Source organism: Manihot esculenta, chromosome 3, assembly GCF_001659605.2.
Source record: "Manihot esculenta cultivar AM560-2 chromosome 3, M.esculenta_v8, whole genome shotgun sequence".
NCBI lineage: Eukaryota > Viridiplantae > Streptophyta > Magnoliopsida > Malpighiales > Euphorbiaceae > Manihot > Manihot esculenta.
In genome coordinates, this window is record NC_035163.2 from 23111483 (window position 1) to 23123810 (window position 12328).

The window sequence follows — 12328 nt, forward strand, 5'->3', positions numbered from 1 at the left end:
TTAAAGTGGGAGGTCAAGGGTTCGAGCAGTGGGGGAGGCGACCTAATTTCCTAAGGGAAATTTGGGCCAAATCCACTTGGGGAAGGATGCGTTTGTCGAGAACCCAAGGGGACAAATCCTGCCTGGAACCCGTGAGGGTGAAGGGATGTTAAGAGCTGCTCACGACGCCAGTGGAAAGCCCGAGGTGGCAAGAGGCCAGGCGAGGGATAGCCCTGGGCCGTGAGTGGTAACAGTGCCGTGCGTACGGGCCGGGCTGTTACACTTCGGCAGCCTAACGTGCCTCCTAAACTATCCCATGTTCAGCGGCCGAACCTGGTTTCTTCCCTCAAAACCTTCGGAGGCCTAAAGCACTCATGAAACAGCCCCATGTTCGGCGGCCGAACTTGACGTTTGGCTGCCGAACCTGGGTCCTTCCTCCTTGGCCTATTCTTTTCAAAACTCCATTTCTTTTCCATTTAAAACCATAAAATCATGTGAAAACATTTTAGAAAACACATTGTACCCTTTTAGAAGGCTCTGGCATCTTCAGAAATTCCAGATTTCAATGGAGATTCTGTCGGAAGTTAGGGATTCCGATGCCGGAATCTAGCCGGGTATTACAATACTCATCCATATCATCATAATATTATGCAATGCAACATATTCGTGAATTCTAATGCAAACAACCTAATATATCTCATGGCATTGGTGATGCATGAACATACTCAAAAATTGATTTATTTACTTTGAAACATAAAGAGTTATTCTACTCACCTCAGGCTAGCTCTGAAAAGACACTGAAGCAGCTACCTCACTGCTGGGGTCCTCGGTTCCTCGGGTCCGAACCTACACAGGTGGACTCAAATGAGGGACCAAACATAGACTAACATAACTCTAAACTACTCCCCAAAAACTCCCTAAAACAACATAAAACAATCATAGAAATCATGCAAAGGAAGGCTGAACAGGGCACTTTCGGCGGCAGGTTCGACGGCCGAAAGTCCCTCCAGAGCCGAAACTCAGTCACTTTCGGCGGCACCTTCGGCGGCCAAAAGTTCCTTCCAGAGACGAAACTCATGCATGTTCGGCGGCACCTTTGGCGGCCGAAAGTCCCTTCCAGAGCCGAAAGTCCACTTTTGAGGGCAGGGTTCGGCAGCCGAAAGCTTGCCTCCACAGGCAGGTTCGGCGGTCGAAAGTCCCTTCGGCTGCCGAACCTGAGTTCTTTCAAAGGGCAGAACTCAGCCTCCTCATGCACATTTAGCCTCCCAAACCATTCAAACATGCATTTAGCTATTCTACAACATGCAAATCCAAGCACACAAACATATAGGGGTTTCAAACTAACCTAAACCCCAACACAAACACATAACAACTCAAAATAACATACATTATCCATAAAACCAACATACACCCTAATATGCATCAACCCTCTCAAAACCCCTCAAAAACTTTATAAAACATACAAGGAGGATAGGATCCAAGCTTACCTCTTGAAGATCTAGGGGAGAAACGATCCTTAACTTGGAGATAGGAGAAATCTAGCTCCTTGGACCTCCAAGCTCTAAAACTTGCTCTTAGCTTCAAAATCTTCAAAACCAAGTTAAAACTTGTTAAAACTTGAAAGATTTGGGGAAAATCATTAAAATCAACCATGGGAGGGCATGGACTCACCTCTGGCCGGAAATGGGGAAGAAACTCGCCTATTTTCGGCCATGGGGCTTCTTATAGGGGCTGGCCAGGCCACCTTCGGAAGCCTAAGGTGCCTCCAAAACTCATGCAAGTTCGGCGGCCGAACATGAGGTTCGGCGGCCGAACCTGGATTTCCTTCTATGGTCTTTTTCATTCAAAACTCAATTTCCTTCTTACTTAAAACCATAAAATATATTAAAACATTTTATAAAAACATGATTTTACCCTTCTAGAGGTTTCCGACATCCGAGATTCCACCAGACGGTAGGAATTCCGATACCGGAGTCTAGCCGGGTATTACAACCATGGTGTTTGATGCATTAGCCTCCTGCTGTGTCATCGTGAAGATCCGTGCTGGAGTTGATGGACCTTCACCCCTGAAACCCGCTGAAGAAGAGGCTGCCCCTCTCCCTCTGCCTCTGCCACTGGCCTGAGTCGAGGCTGGAGCTACTGGCTGAGCCACACTACCAGAAGCTGTCTGCTGGGATTGTGCCATAAAAGCTGCTCTAGGACACTCCCGTGCCATGTGTCCCTCCTACCCACATCTGAAGCAGGCTGTCATCCCAAACCGACATACTCCCTTGTGCGGCTTCCCACACTTCATACATACTGCACTGTCTACACTTGAGCTCGAGCCACCTCCTAATCCCAGACCTGACTTTATCTTGTTCCAAAAGTTGTTCTTCTTTGACTTTTTGGTGGTACTGCCCCACCTCTTACTGCCTGAAGCTGCTGAACTCAAAGAAAAAGGGTCTAACTTTCCCCCACCTGGGGTCTTGGAACCAGAAGACTATGCCACAAACTGTTTCACTTTCCCTTCAATTATTGCACTAGCCTCCATTCTCCGGGCCATATCCACTATGGCATGGAAACTCTCCCTCTCTGCTGACTGGATCAAGGAGGAATACCTGGAATGAAGCCTCATGATATACCTCCTAGCATTCTTCTGATCTGTGTCAATATTTTGCCCGGCAAACGACAACAGCTCCAAGAACCTATCTGTGTACTCATCTACACTCATCTCCTCCGTCTGCCTTAGCTGTTCGAACTCAATCATCTTCAACTCCCTTGAACTATCAGGGAAAGCCCATCCTGCAAACTCATTAGCAAACTCTTCCCATGATAGGCTATCCAACCTCGGGTTCACATAGTTTTTAAACCATTCTTAGGCCTTCTTACATTTCAGTGTGAACCCAGCCATCTGAATGGCTCTACTGTCATCTGCCCCTAACTCATCTGTTATCATCTTGACCGTCCTGAGGTACTCAAACGGGTCATCACCGGTTTCATACTTAGGAGCATCCAACTTCAAATAGTCAGTCATCTTGACCTTGCTCCCTCCAGATGAGCTAGGTTTAGGTGTTTGGGCTTCTGGGACCATAGGTTCTGCTGGGGGTGGAGGAGGTGCAACATCCCCTGGATTAGGATTTGCTGTACCTGGATAAAAGGATGGGGGTGAGTACATAGGGTACTGTGAGTATGGTGGGTAGAAAGGTGGGTATGGCATGTAAGAAGGATAAGGGTTAAAGCTGGGGTAATCCGATGTACCTCCCATCGAATACCCGGGATTCTGTGAAAAGGGTGGGTATTGGGGTGGTTGAACAAACCTTGAGGCCTGAGTGCCTCCCTGAGACTCTCCCATGCCCTCTTCCGACATGCTCACACCAAGACTGCCATCTCTCCTCTGATCCACATCCATATCATCCCCCACATCTTCTGACACTCCACCTTGAACTGTTCCTCTTCTGCTCATATCAAAAGACCTTCTAGGGTCCCTTGACACTCTCTCCCTACTAGACCTGCAGGACATTGCCCTAGGCAATGCAGGAGGACGGGCATCCGTGCCCTCATCCTGAGGTGGTACTCCAGTCAATCGTGCAGATCGACGAGTTCCTCTCATCTTGCTTACTGAAAAACAGCACACATCACATCAAACGTTAGCATCATATGGTTCATGTGGAAACACATGAACCCACATCACATACACAGCATATCATCAATGCATATGCATAAAATCATGGCATTTCACATCATTATTCAAGATAGGACTCTACATCCTATCCTAGTGGACATGATTTTTCCTATTGTGCTTGCCCTTCTATAACCTCTATGAGCCCGACACACTATAGGTCCGACCATATGAACCTAGGGCTCTGATACCAATCTGTAACGATCCAAAAATCGGACCGTTACCGGCGCTAGGATCCAGATCGGCATAAGGCCGCCGGGACCCGTAGCAAGCCTAACATACATCCTGTATACCTGTTAAATCCCATACATGATCAAACATATACATAAAACATTAAAATTTTTCTTTCATTTACCAAGCTTAACCTGTGCATGCACCAACTCATAATCATAAAACCCCACACTGGAGCCCTCATCAAATGCTCCAATGGGGCAACATATCATACATTAAGCTTGGTTTACATAAACATCAATAAAACATTTCATTAAAGGATCATGTACCAAAAAGGGATTAACATACTCTAGGGCCAAGCATAATTCTATCCTCAATATAATTCTTTACATTACACTACATTACTATACTTTACATTACAATGTCTTTCTCATGTCCACAGCTAGCTATTACATAAAACATGACTTTACTCTTGTTGACTTCCTGATCTATTCCGTACCTGCAAACCTGGGGGATTAAGGGAATGGGGTGAGTTACTAGAGCCCAGTGAGCAGAATAGTAAAGACATTATATTAAAATTCATGCTTTCATGAAATGCATCACATCACAAACAAATCACATCAAGGATGGACTTGTCACCAATAGCCCTCTACACATTCCAATAGTGCCACGGGCGTAGCATGGGCCTCACTGGTCTTTCTCTTACATAACATAACATAACATTCCAATATGCCAGGGGCGTAGCATGGGCCTCACTGGTCTTTCTCTTACATCGTACCAAGGGCGTAGAATGGGCCTCACTGGTCTTACATACCATACTATATCATATCATATCATGTCATCATACGAGGGCTAATGGATCATTCAACACCCATCCACATCAACATTATATTATGCAATGCAACATATTCGTGAATTCTAATGCAAACAACCTAATATATCACATGGCATTCATGATGCATGAACATGCTCTAAATTTATTTACTTTGAAACGTAAAGATCCATTCTACTCACCTCAGGCTAGCTCTGAAAAGACACTGAAGCAGCTATCTCACTGCTGGGGTCCTCGGTTCCTCGGGTCCGAACCTACACAGGTGGACTCAAATGAGGGACCAAACATACATGAACATGACTCTAAACTATTCCCCAAAAACCCCTTAAAACACCTTAAAACAATCATTGAAAACATGCAAAGGAAGGCTGAACAGGGTACTTTTGACGGCAGGTTCGGCGGCCGAAAGTCCCTCCAGAGCCGATACTCAGCCACTTTCGGCAGCACCTTCGGCGGCCGAAAATGGTTCCAGAGCCGAAACTCGTGCATGTTCGGCGGCACCTTCGGCGGCCGAAACTCCCTTCCAGAGCCGAAAGTCCAACTTTCGGGGGCAGGGTTCGGCAGGCGAAAGCTTGCCTCCACAGGAAGGTTCGGCGGTCGAAAGTCCTTCGGCTGCCGAACCTGAGTTCTTTCAAAGGGCAGAACTCAGCCTCCTCACGCACATTTTGCCTCCCAAACCATTCAAACATGCATTTAGCTATTCTACAACATGCATACACAAGCAAATAAGCATATAGGGGTCTCAAACTAACCTAAACCCCAACATAAACACATATAACAACTCATACAACACACATTATCCATAAACTCAACATTAACCTAAACATGCATTTCTACCCCATAACCCCTCAAAACTTATTTAAAACATACAAGAAAGGTAGGATCTAAGCTTACCTCTTGAAGATCGAGAGGAGAGACGATCCTAACTTGGAGATGGGAGAAATCTAGCTCCTTGTACCTCTAAGCTCCAAAACTTGATCTTAGCTTCAAAAATCTTCAAAATCAAGTTAAAACTTGTTAAAACTTGAAAGATTTGAGGAAAATCATCAAAACCAACCATGGGAGGGCATGGACTCACCATTGGCCGAAAATAGGGGAGAAAGCTCGCCCATTTTAGGCCATGGATCCTTTTATAGGTGGCTGGCCAGGCCACCTTCGGAAGCCGAAGGTGATTCCAAAACTCATACATGTTCGGCGGCCGAACCTGGATTTCCCTCAATGGTCTTTTTCATTCAAAACTTAATTTCTTTCTTACTTAAAACCATAAAATACATGAAAATATTTTATAAAAACATGTTTTTAATCTTCTAGAGGTTTCCGACATCCGAGATTCCACCGGACGGTAGAAATTCCAATACCGGAGTCTAGCCGGGTATTACACTTGCATCTTGTCCAATGGCCTTGGAACAGTTAGGTTGTCGCCTTTGAGAATGGTGGTTCTGGAAGTATCTAAAAAATTGGCCCATAAGTGCTTCTAGAGGACTGCACGGGTCTGCACCATATTGGGGACGAGGCCTGTGCGCCTCTCCCCGTGCTTCGAGTTGCTGGGCACTTAGCAAGGTCACAGGCATCCAGGCTCCTAGCCTTGCCAGGCTTGCTATCTACTCAGGGTGTTTTTCCTGCCTTGCTGAGGTCCCGCGCCCCCTAGGCATTTCTGCTGCCCTAGCTAGCTTCGCAGATCAGGCCTTCTTGCGGCAATCAGCCCTGCCAAGTATCCGAGTTCCCTCTTGCCAAGCCTGCTGAGCATCCGACTACTGGATGCTTTTGCTTAGTAGGTCTTCTCGCCCATCAACCCGTCAACAGGCCATGCAGCAAGTATGCTACTTTTATTCCTGTCCTAGACAAGTTTAATGTTAAAGATGTTGCTAGGTTGTTTTTCAAGTTTGTTATCAAGTATTGGGGCATACCTCCATCTATTGTAAGTGACCGTGATATACGGTTCATGGGAAAATTCTAGACCGAGCTGTTCAGGTTGCTTGGCACAAAATTGAATTTTTCTACTTCATTCCATTTACAAACAAATGGGCAAACAAAAAGGGTAAATACTCTTCTTGAAATGTATCTCAGATAGTTTGTGAGTGCTAGTCAGAGGGACTAAGTTTAGCTCTTGGATGTGGCATAATTCTCTTACAACCTATAGAAAAGTGAGGCAATTGGAGCTAGCTCATTCGAGATTACTATAGGAAGACAACCTCTTACTCGTCACACAGTTGCCACAAGTTATGGAGGAAGGAGTCCAAGTGTTTATAAGTTTGTTAAGGGTTGGCAAGAAAAGACAGAGATTACTAAAGAGTACCTTAGCAAAGCTTCGAAGAAAATGAAGAAATGGGCTGACATATTAAGAAGACATGTGAAGTTTAAGAAGGGTGATTTAGTTATGGTCAAACTTCTTCCACATTTGCAGAGGGACTATGGGAAAGTCCATAAGGATCTTCTTCGAAGATATGAAGGCCCCTTCCTGATTGAGAAGCGAATTGGAAAGGTGACATATCGGGTGAATCTACCAGATCATATTGAATCTCATCTTGTGTTTCATGTGAGTATGTTGAAGCCATTTCACAAGAATGAGGGTAAACCGAGTAGAGGGGTGTGTCAACGAGCACCAGCTGCCATTGGCAGAAGCTATGCTAACCAGGTGAAGGAAATAGTATCACATCGGGTGGTGCCAATGAGAGGAAACCATCCAAGTTACAAAGAATACTTGGTGCATTGGAAACGCCTGTCTGATGCCGAAGCTACTTGGGAAACAACTCAATCAAATGAGCTGAACAATTAGCACACAACAGAGTATGGCACAACCAAACATTCATAGTGGTGGAAGGAAGAAAAACTCATTACAGAAGAGTTAAGAATGAGGAGCTTTTATTCACTCAAATAATAATACAAAGTGCAAGGACTAAATTATAATTGTACAAGGGTTACGTGGACATAATTTGGGAGAGAAATTCTCACGGGTGCCCACTCTCTCTTGGAGTGGCTTCTGCCCACTGACTCTGTCTAATCTGGCTTCAACCATTTTCCACTTAGTCCAGCTCCCCTCTCAAGACTCAATTTCTTTCTTCCTTCACCCGTAGCAAACTCCTCTTCCCGTCTATGGTAGGTTGTCTCACCTCCACTAGCCAACCATGTGATGATTCCACTGCCATCAACAAGCTCCACTTTAGCTAGCCTAACTTCCAGATTGCCTAACTCAATTCCAGCAACATGAGAAGATAACCGAGACTTCCTCTTCCTCCCTTCCTACCATAGAAGATTGTGACGCTATAGAAGGATGCTCTTTGCCACCGCCACATCCACCATGGACAAATTGCTTCGCCAATTCTGCTAGCTTTTCAACCCTTAGTGTTCTGCACCAACTCGCCCCAACACAACTGTCCTTGACGGGCTGCCCACTCTCTCTTAGAGTTGCTTCTGCCCACTAACTCTGCCTAATCTGGCTCCAGCCGTTTTCCACTCTCAAGACTCAATTTCTTCCTTCCTTCCTTCATCCGTGGCAAACTCGTCTTCCCATCTATGTCATGTTGTCTCGCCTCCATTAGCCAGCCTTGTGATGACTCCACGGCCATCAATAAACTCCACCTTGTCTAGCCTAACCACCTTGGCCAGCCTAACTCCATTCCAACAACATGAGAAGATAACCAAGACTTCCTCTTCTAACCTTCCTACCATAGAAGATTGTGATACCATAGGAGGATGCTCTTTGCCACCGCCACATCCACCATGTACAAATTGCTTAGTCAATTTTGCCACCTAGAAATCAGTTAGCGTGGCAAGACTCCTCAATCGGCTGAACTTGGCAGGTTATTGTAATACCCGGCTAGACTCCGGTATTGGAATTTCTACCGTCCGGTGGAATCTCGGATATCGAAAACCTCTAGAAGGGTAAAATCATATTTTCATAAAATGTTTTAATGTGTTTTATGATTTTAAGTAAGAAAGAAGTTGAGTTTTTAATGAAAATGACCAAGGAGGCATTTCCAGGTTCGGCCGCCGAACATGGGATAGTTTAGGGGGGCAAGTTAGGCTTCCAAAAGTGGCTCAGGTTCGGCCGCCGAACCCCATGTTCGGCCGCCGAACTTGCATGAGTTTTGGAGGCACTTTAGGCTGCCGAAGGGTGGTCTGGCCAGCCCCTATATAAGGGCTCTATAGCCGAAACGGGCGAGTTTTCTCCCCATTTTCGGCCAACGGTGAGTCCATGCTCTCCCATGGTTGTTTTTTATGATTTTCGTCAAATCCTTTAAGTTTTAACAAGTTTTATCTTGGTTTGAAGATATTTGAGCAAAAAGAGCAAGTTTTGGAGCTTGGAGACCAAAGGAGCGAGATCTCTCCCATCTCCGAGTTAGATCGCCTCTCCTCTCGATCTTCAAGAGGTAAGAGTAGATCTTTAACTCCATTTATGTTTTAAGTAAGTTTTATGATGATTTGTGGGGTAGAAATGCATGTTTAGGTTATTTTTTAGTTTATGGGTTAATGTTGAGTTTTTGAGCAATGTGGGTTGTTTATGTATGTTTGATGTGTTGTAGTTGGGGTTTAGGATAGTTGGGACCCCTATATGCTTGTTGGCTTGAGTTTGCTTGTTGTAGAATAGGTAAATGCATGATTGAATGTTTTGGGAGGCAAATGTGTATGTTGGAGGCTGAGTTCTGCCCTTTGGAAGAACTCAGGTTCGGCTGCCGAAGGGACTTTCGGCCGCCGAACCTGCCTGTGGAGGCCAGCCTCTTTGGTTGCCGAACCCTGCCCCCGAAAGTAGACTTTCGGCTCTGGAAGGGAGTTTCGGCCGCCGAAGGTGCCGTCGAACATGCATGAGTTTCGTCTCTGGAAGGGACCTTCGGCCGCCGAAAGTGCCGCCGAAGGTGCATGACTTTTGGCTCTGGAGGGACTTTCTACCGCCGAAAGTGCCCTGTCCAGCCTTCCTTTGCATGATTTCTATGATTATTTTAAGGTGTTTTAGGGGGGTTTTTGGGGAGTATTTTAGAGTCTCGTTCATGTATGTTTGGTCCCTCATTTGAGTCCACCTGTGTAGGTTCGGACCCGAGGAACCAAGGACCCCAGCAGTGAGACAGCTGCTTCAGTGTCTTGTCAGAGCTAGCCAGAGGTGAGTGGAATAACTCTCTATGTTTCCAAGCAAATAATGAAAGTTTTAGCATGATTCATGCATCATGAATGCCATGAGATATATTAGGGTGCTTGCATTAGAATTCACGAATATATTGCATTGCATATTATGTTGTTGATGCGGATGAATGTTGAATGATTCATTAGCCCTCATATGTTATGACATGATGATAGGATATGGAAGTCCAGGCGTGCCTGCTCTACGCCCCTGGCACTATGTAAGGGAAAGTCTGGGCGTGCCTGCACTACGCCCCCGGCACGATTGGATATGTATGATATGATATGGAAGTCCAGGCGTGCCTGCACTACGCCCCTGGCATGATTAGACTGTATAGAGGGCTAAATGGTGATAAGTTCATCCTTGATGTGATTTGTTTGTACTGTGATGCATTCCATGATATCATATGTTTTAAATACAATGTTTTATTATTCTGCTCATTGGGCTCTAGTAGCTCACCCCACTCCCTAATTTTCCCAGGTTTGCAGGTACGGGATAGACCAGGAGGTCAGCTAGAGTAAAGTCATGTCTATGTAATAGTTAGAAGTGGACATGAGAATGATGTAATGTAAAGTATAGTATTGAACAGTTATGCAATATAATGATGTTATTGAGGATTAGAGTTGTGCTTGACCCTAGTTCGTATGTTAATCCCTCTTGTTACATGATCTTTCAAATGTAATGGTTTAATGATGTTTTACGTAGACCAAACTCATTATATGTTATGTTACCCCATTGGAGTATTTGTTGAAGACTCCAGTGTGGGGTTTGATGCTTATGATCATAAGTTGTGCATGCATGGGTTGAGTTTGGTGATTGAATGTGAAAGGTTCAAAATTTTTATGTTTATGTTGATCATGTATGGGATTAAACAGGTGTACAGGTTGTATGTTAGGCTTGCTACGGGTCCCGGCGGTCTTAAGCCGATCTGGATCCTAGCACCGGTAGCAGTCCGATTTCCGGGTCGTTACAGTTATAATATCGTATGGACTTGTTCAAGTGCCGCATGAGTGCAATGAGTTAAAAGCGCCTATGACAGGGCTTCTCCAGGATAGTTAGGGACCTCAAGAATACTTGGAAAACTCCTTCAACCAAGTCACAAATGTTTTGCAATCAAGTGAGTCGCTTCTCTTTTCTGTAGATTGTAAGAGAATTGTGCTACATCCAAGAGCTAAATCCAGTCCCTTTGATTAGCACTAACAAAATATCTAAAATACATTTCAAGAAGAGTATTTACCCTTTCCATTTGCTCATCTATTTGTGAATGGAATGAAGTAGAAAAATTAAATTTTGTGCCAAGCAACCTGAACAACTCGGTCCAGAATTTTTCCGTGAACCATATATCACGGTTACTTCAACCCCTCCTGAGCTTCTAGGCACTTCTGGCACCTTCGAGCTCCTAGCACTCCCCTGGCCTCTCTGAGCTCCTGGACACTCCCTGGCCTCTCAAAGCTCCTGGGTACACTTGCTTCCTCCTCGCACCATCATGATGCTTGTCCTCTCAGCAGCTCATGCCTCTAACAACTCTTGCTTGCCCCGCAACTCACCTTGCTTATTGTGGCAGGTCATCTCACCAGTCCGATTTCACAAGTCTCACCTGCTCACTGTAGCTAGCTCGTCCGCCAAACTCCTAAGCCTTGCCCCGCCTATAAAGAGTCTCTTTCAACAAATCAGCACATCTTCTTCCCACCAATCCATGGCACACCAGACAGCAACAAAGAAACTTGGTCATTCCTTAAAGCACAGTCCACAACTCCCTCTGCACTCCCTTGTCCTTCTCCAACAATGTCACACATCCATGTCTCATCAGCCCTTGTAACACTTAGTTCAGCTCCTCTCTCAAAACTCAACATTTCTACTTGCTCCTCCACAAACGATGCTGCCTCTCCTGCTAATTTTGTCACAATTTGGATGCTAATAATACTTTACTAGAAATATCTCACCATTTGTGGGATTTTCATACCACATATCATATAAAATTATTAAATAATTTAAATTAATTATTTTAGAGGTAGCGAAAAATAAATCAAAAAATTATTTAAAACTAAAAGTTGCTAAAAATATTATAATGAAATAAAATTAAGAAAATATATTGCATTAGTTCATGATTTTATTATTATAAATGAAGTATTATAAATACGATAGTAGAATGCTAATTTTTTGATTTTATGCACTAATATTTATTATCTAATATATATTTTTCTAAAATAACTAGTATAGTCCAATCTAATTTTAATATAAATTGTAGGTAAAATAAAAATCGTCACACCATTTAAGAGGATTGAATTTTAATTTTACTTAAAAAGAAAAAAGATTTGATCTTCTCATCTCAGTACTCATTGATATTTATAATTTTACTTTAATATAATAATTTTAATATTTTATTTTAATAGTATTAAAATTTTAATTATTATAAGTAAAAATTTAGTATATTAAAAATTATTTTAAAAAATTAAAATTTAAAAGGCTTAAATTAACTAAATATACCTTTTTTTCAGTTTTAATTATTATTTTATTTTATCAGTATTAATTAGTAATGCTACATAATTAGTGTAGGGCTATATATATATTACAA

At 43.7% G+C, this 12328-nt stretch overlaps 1 protein-coding gene across 1 annotated transcript; it reads left to right on the forward strand.

The window, feature by feature from the left end:
- The first annotated feature begins 6035 nt into the window (after positions 1 to 6035).
- Positions 6036 to 7416, forward strand: LOC110611591. Its single transcript, XM_021751982.1, has 3 exons — positions 6036 to 6054; positions 6416 to 6558; positions 6781 to 7416. Exons 1-3 carry the CDS (start codon positions 6036 to 6038, stop codon positions 7414 to 7416), a joined length of 798 nt encoding a protein of 265 aa, XP_021607674.1.
- Positions 7417 to 12328: the final 4912 nt, after the last annotated feature.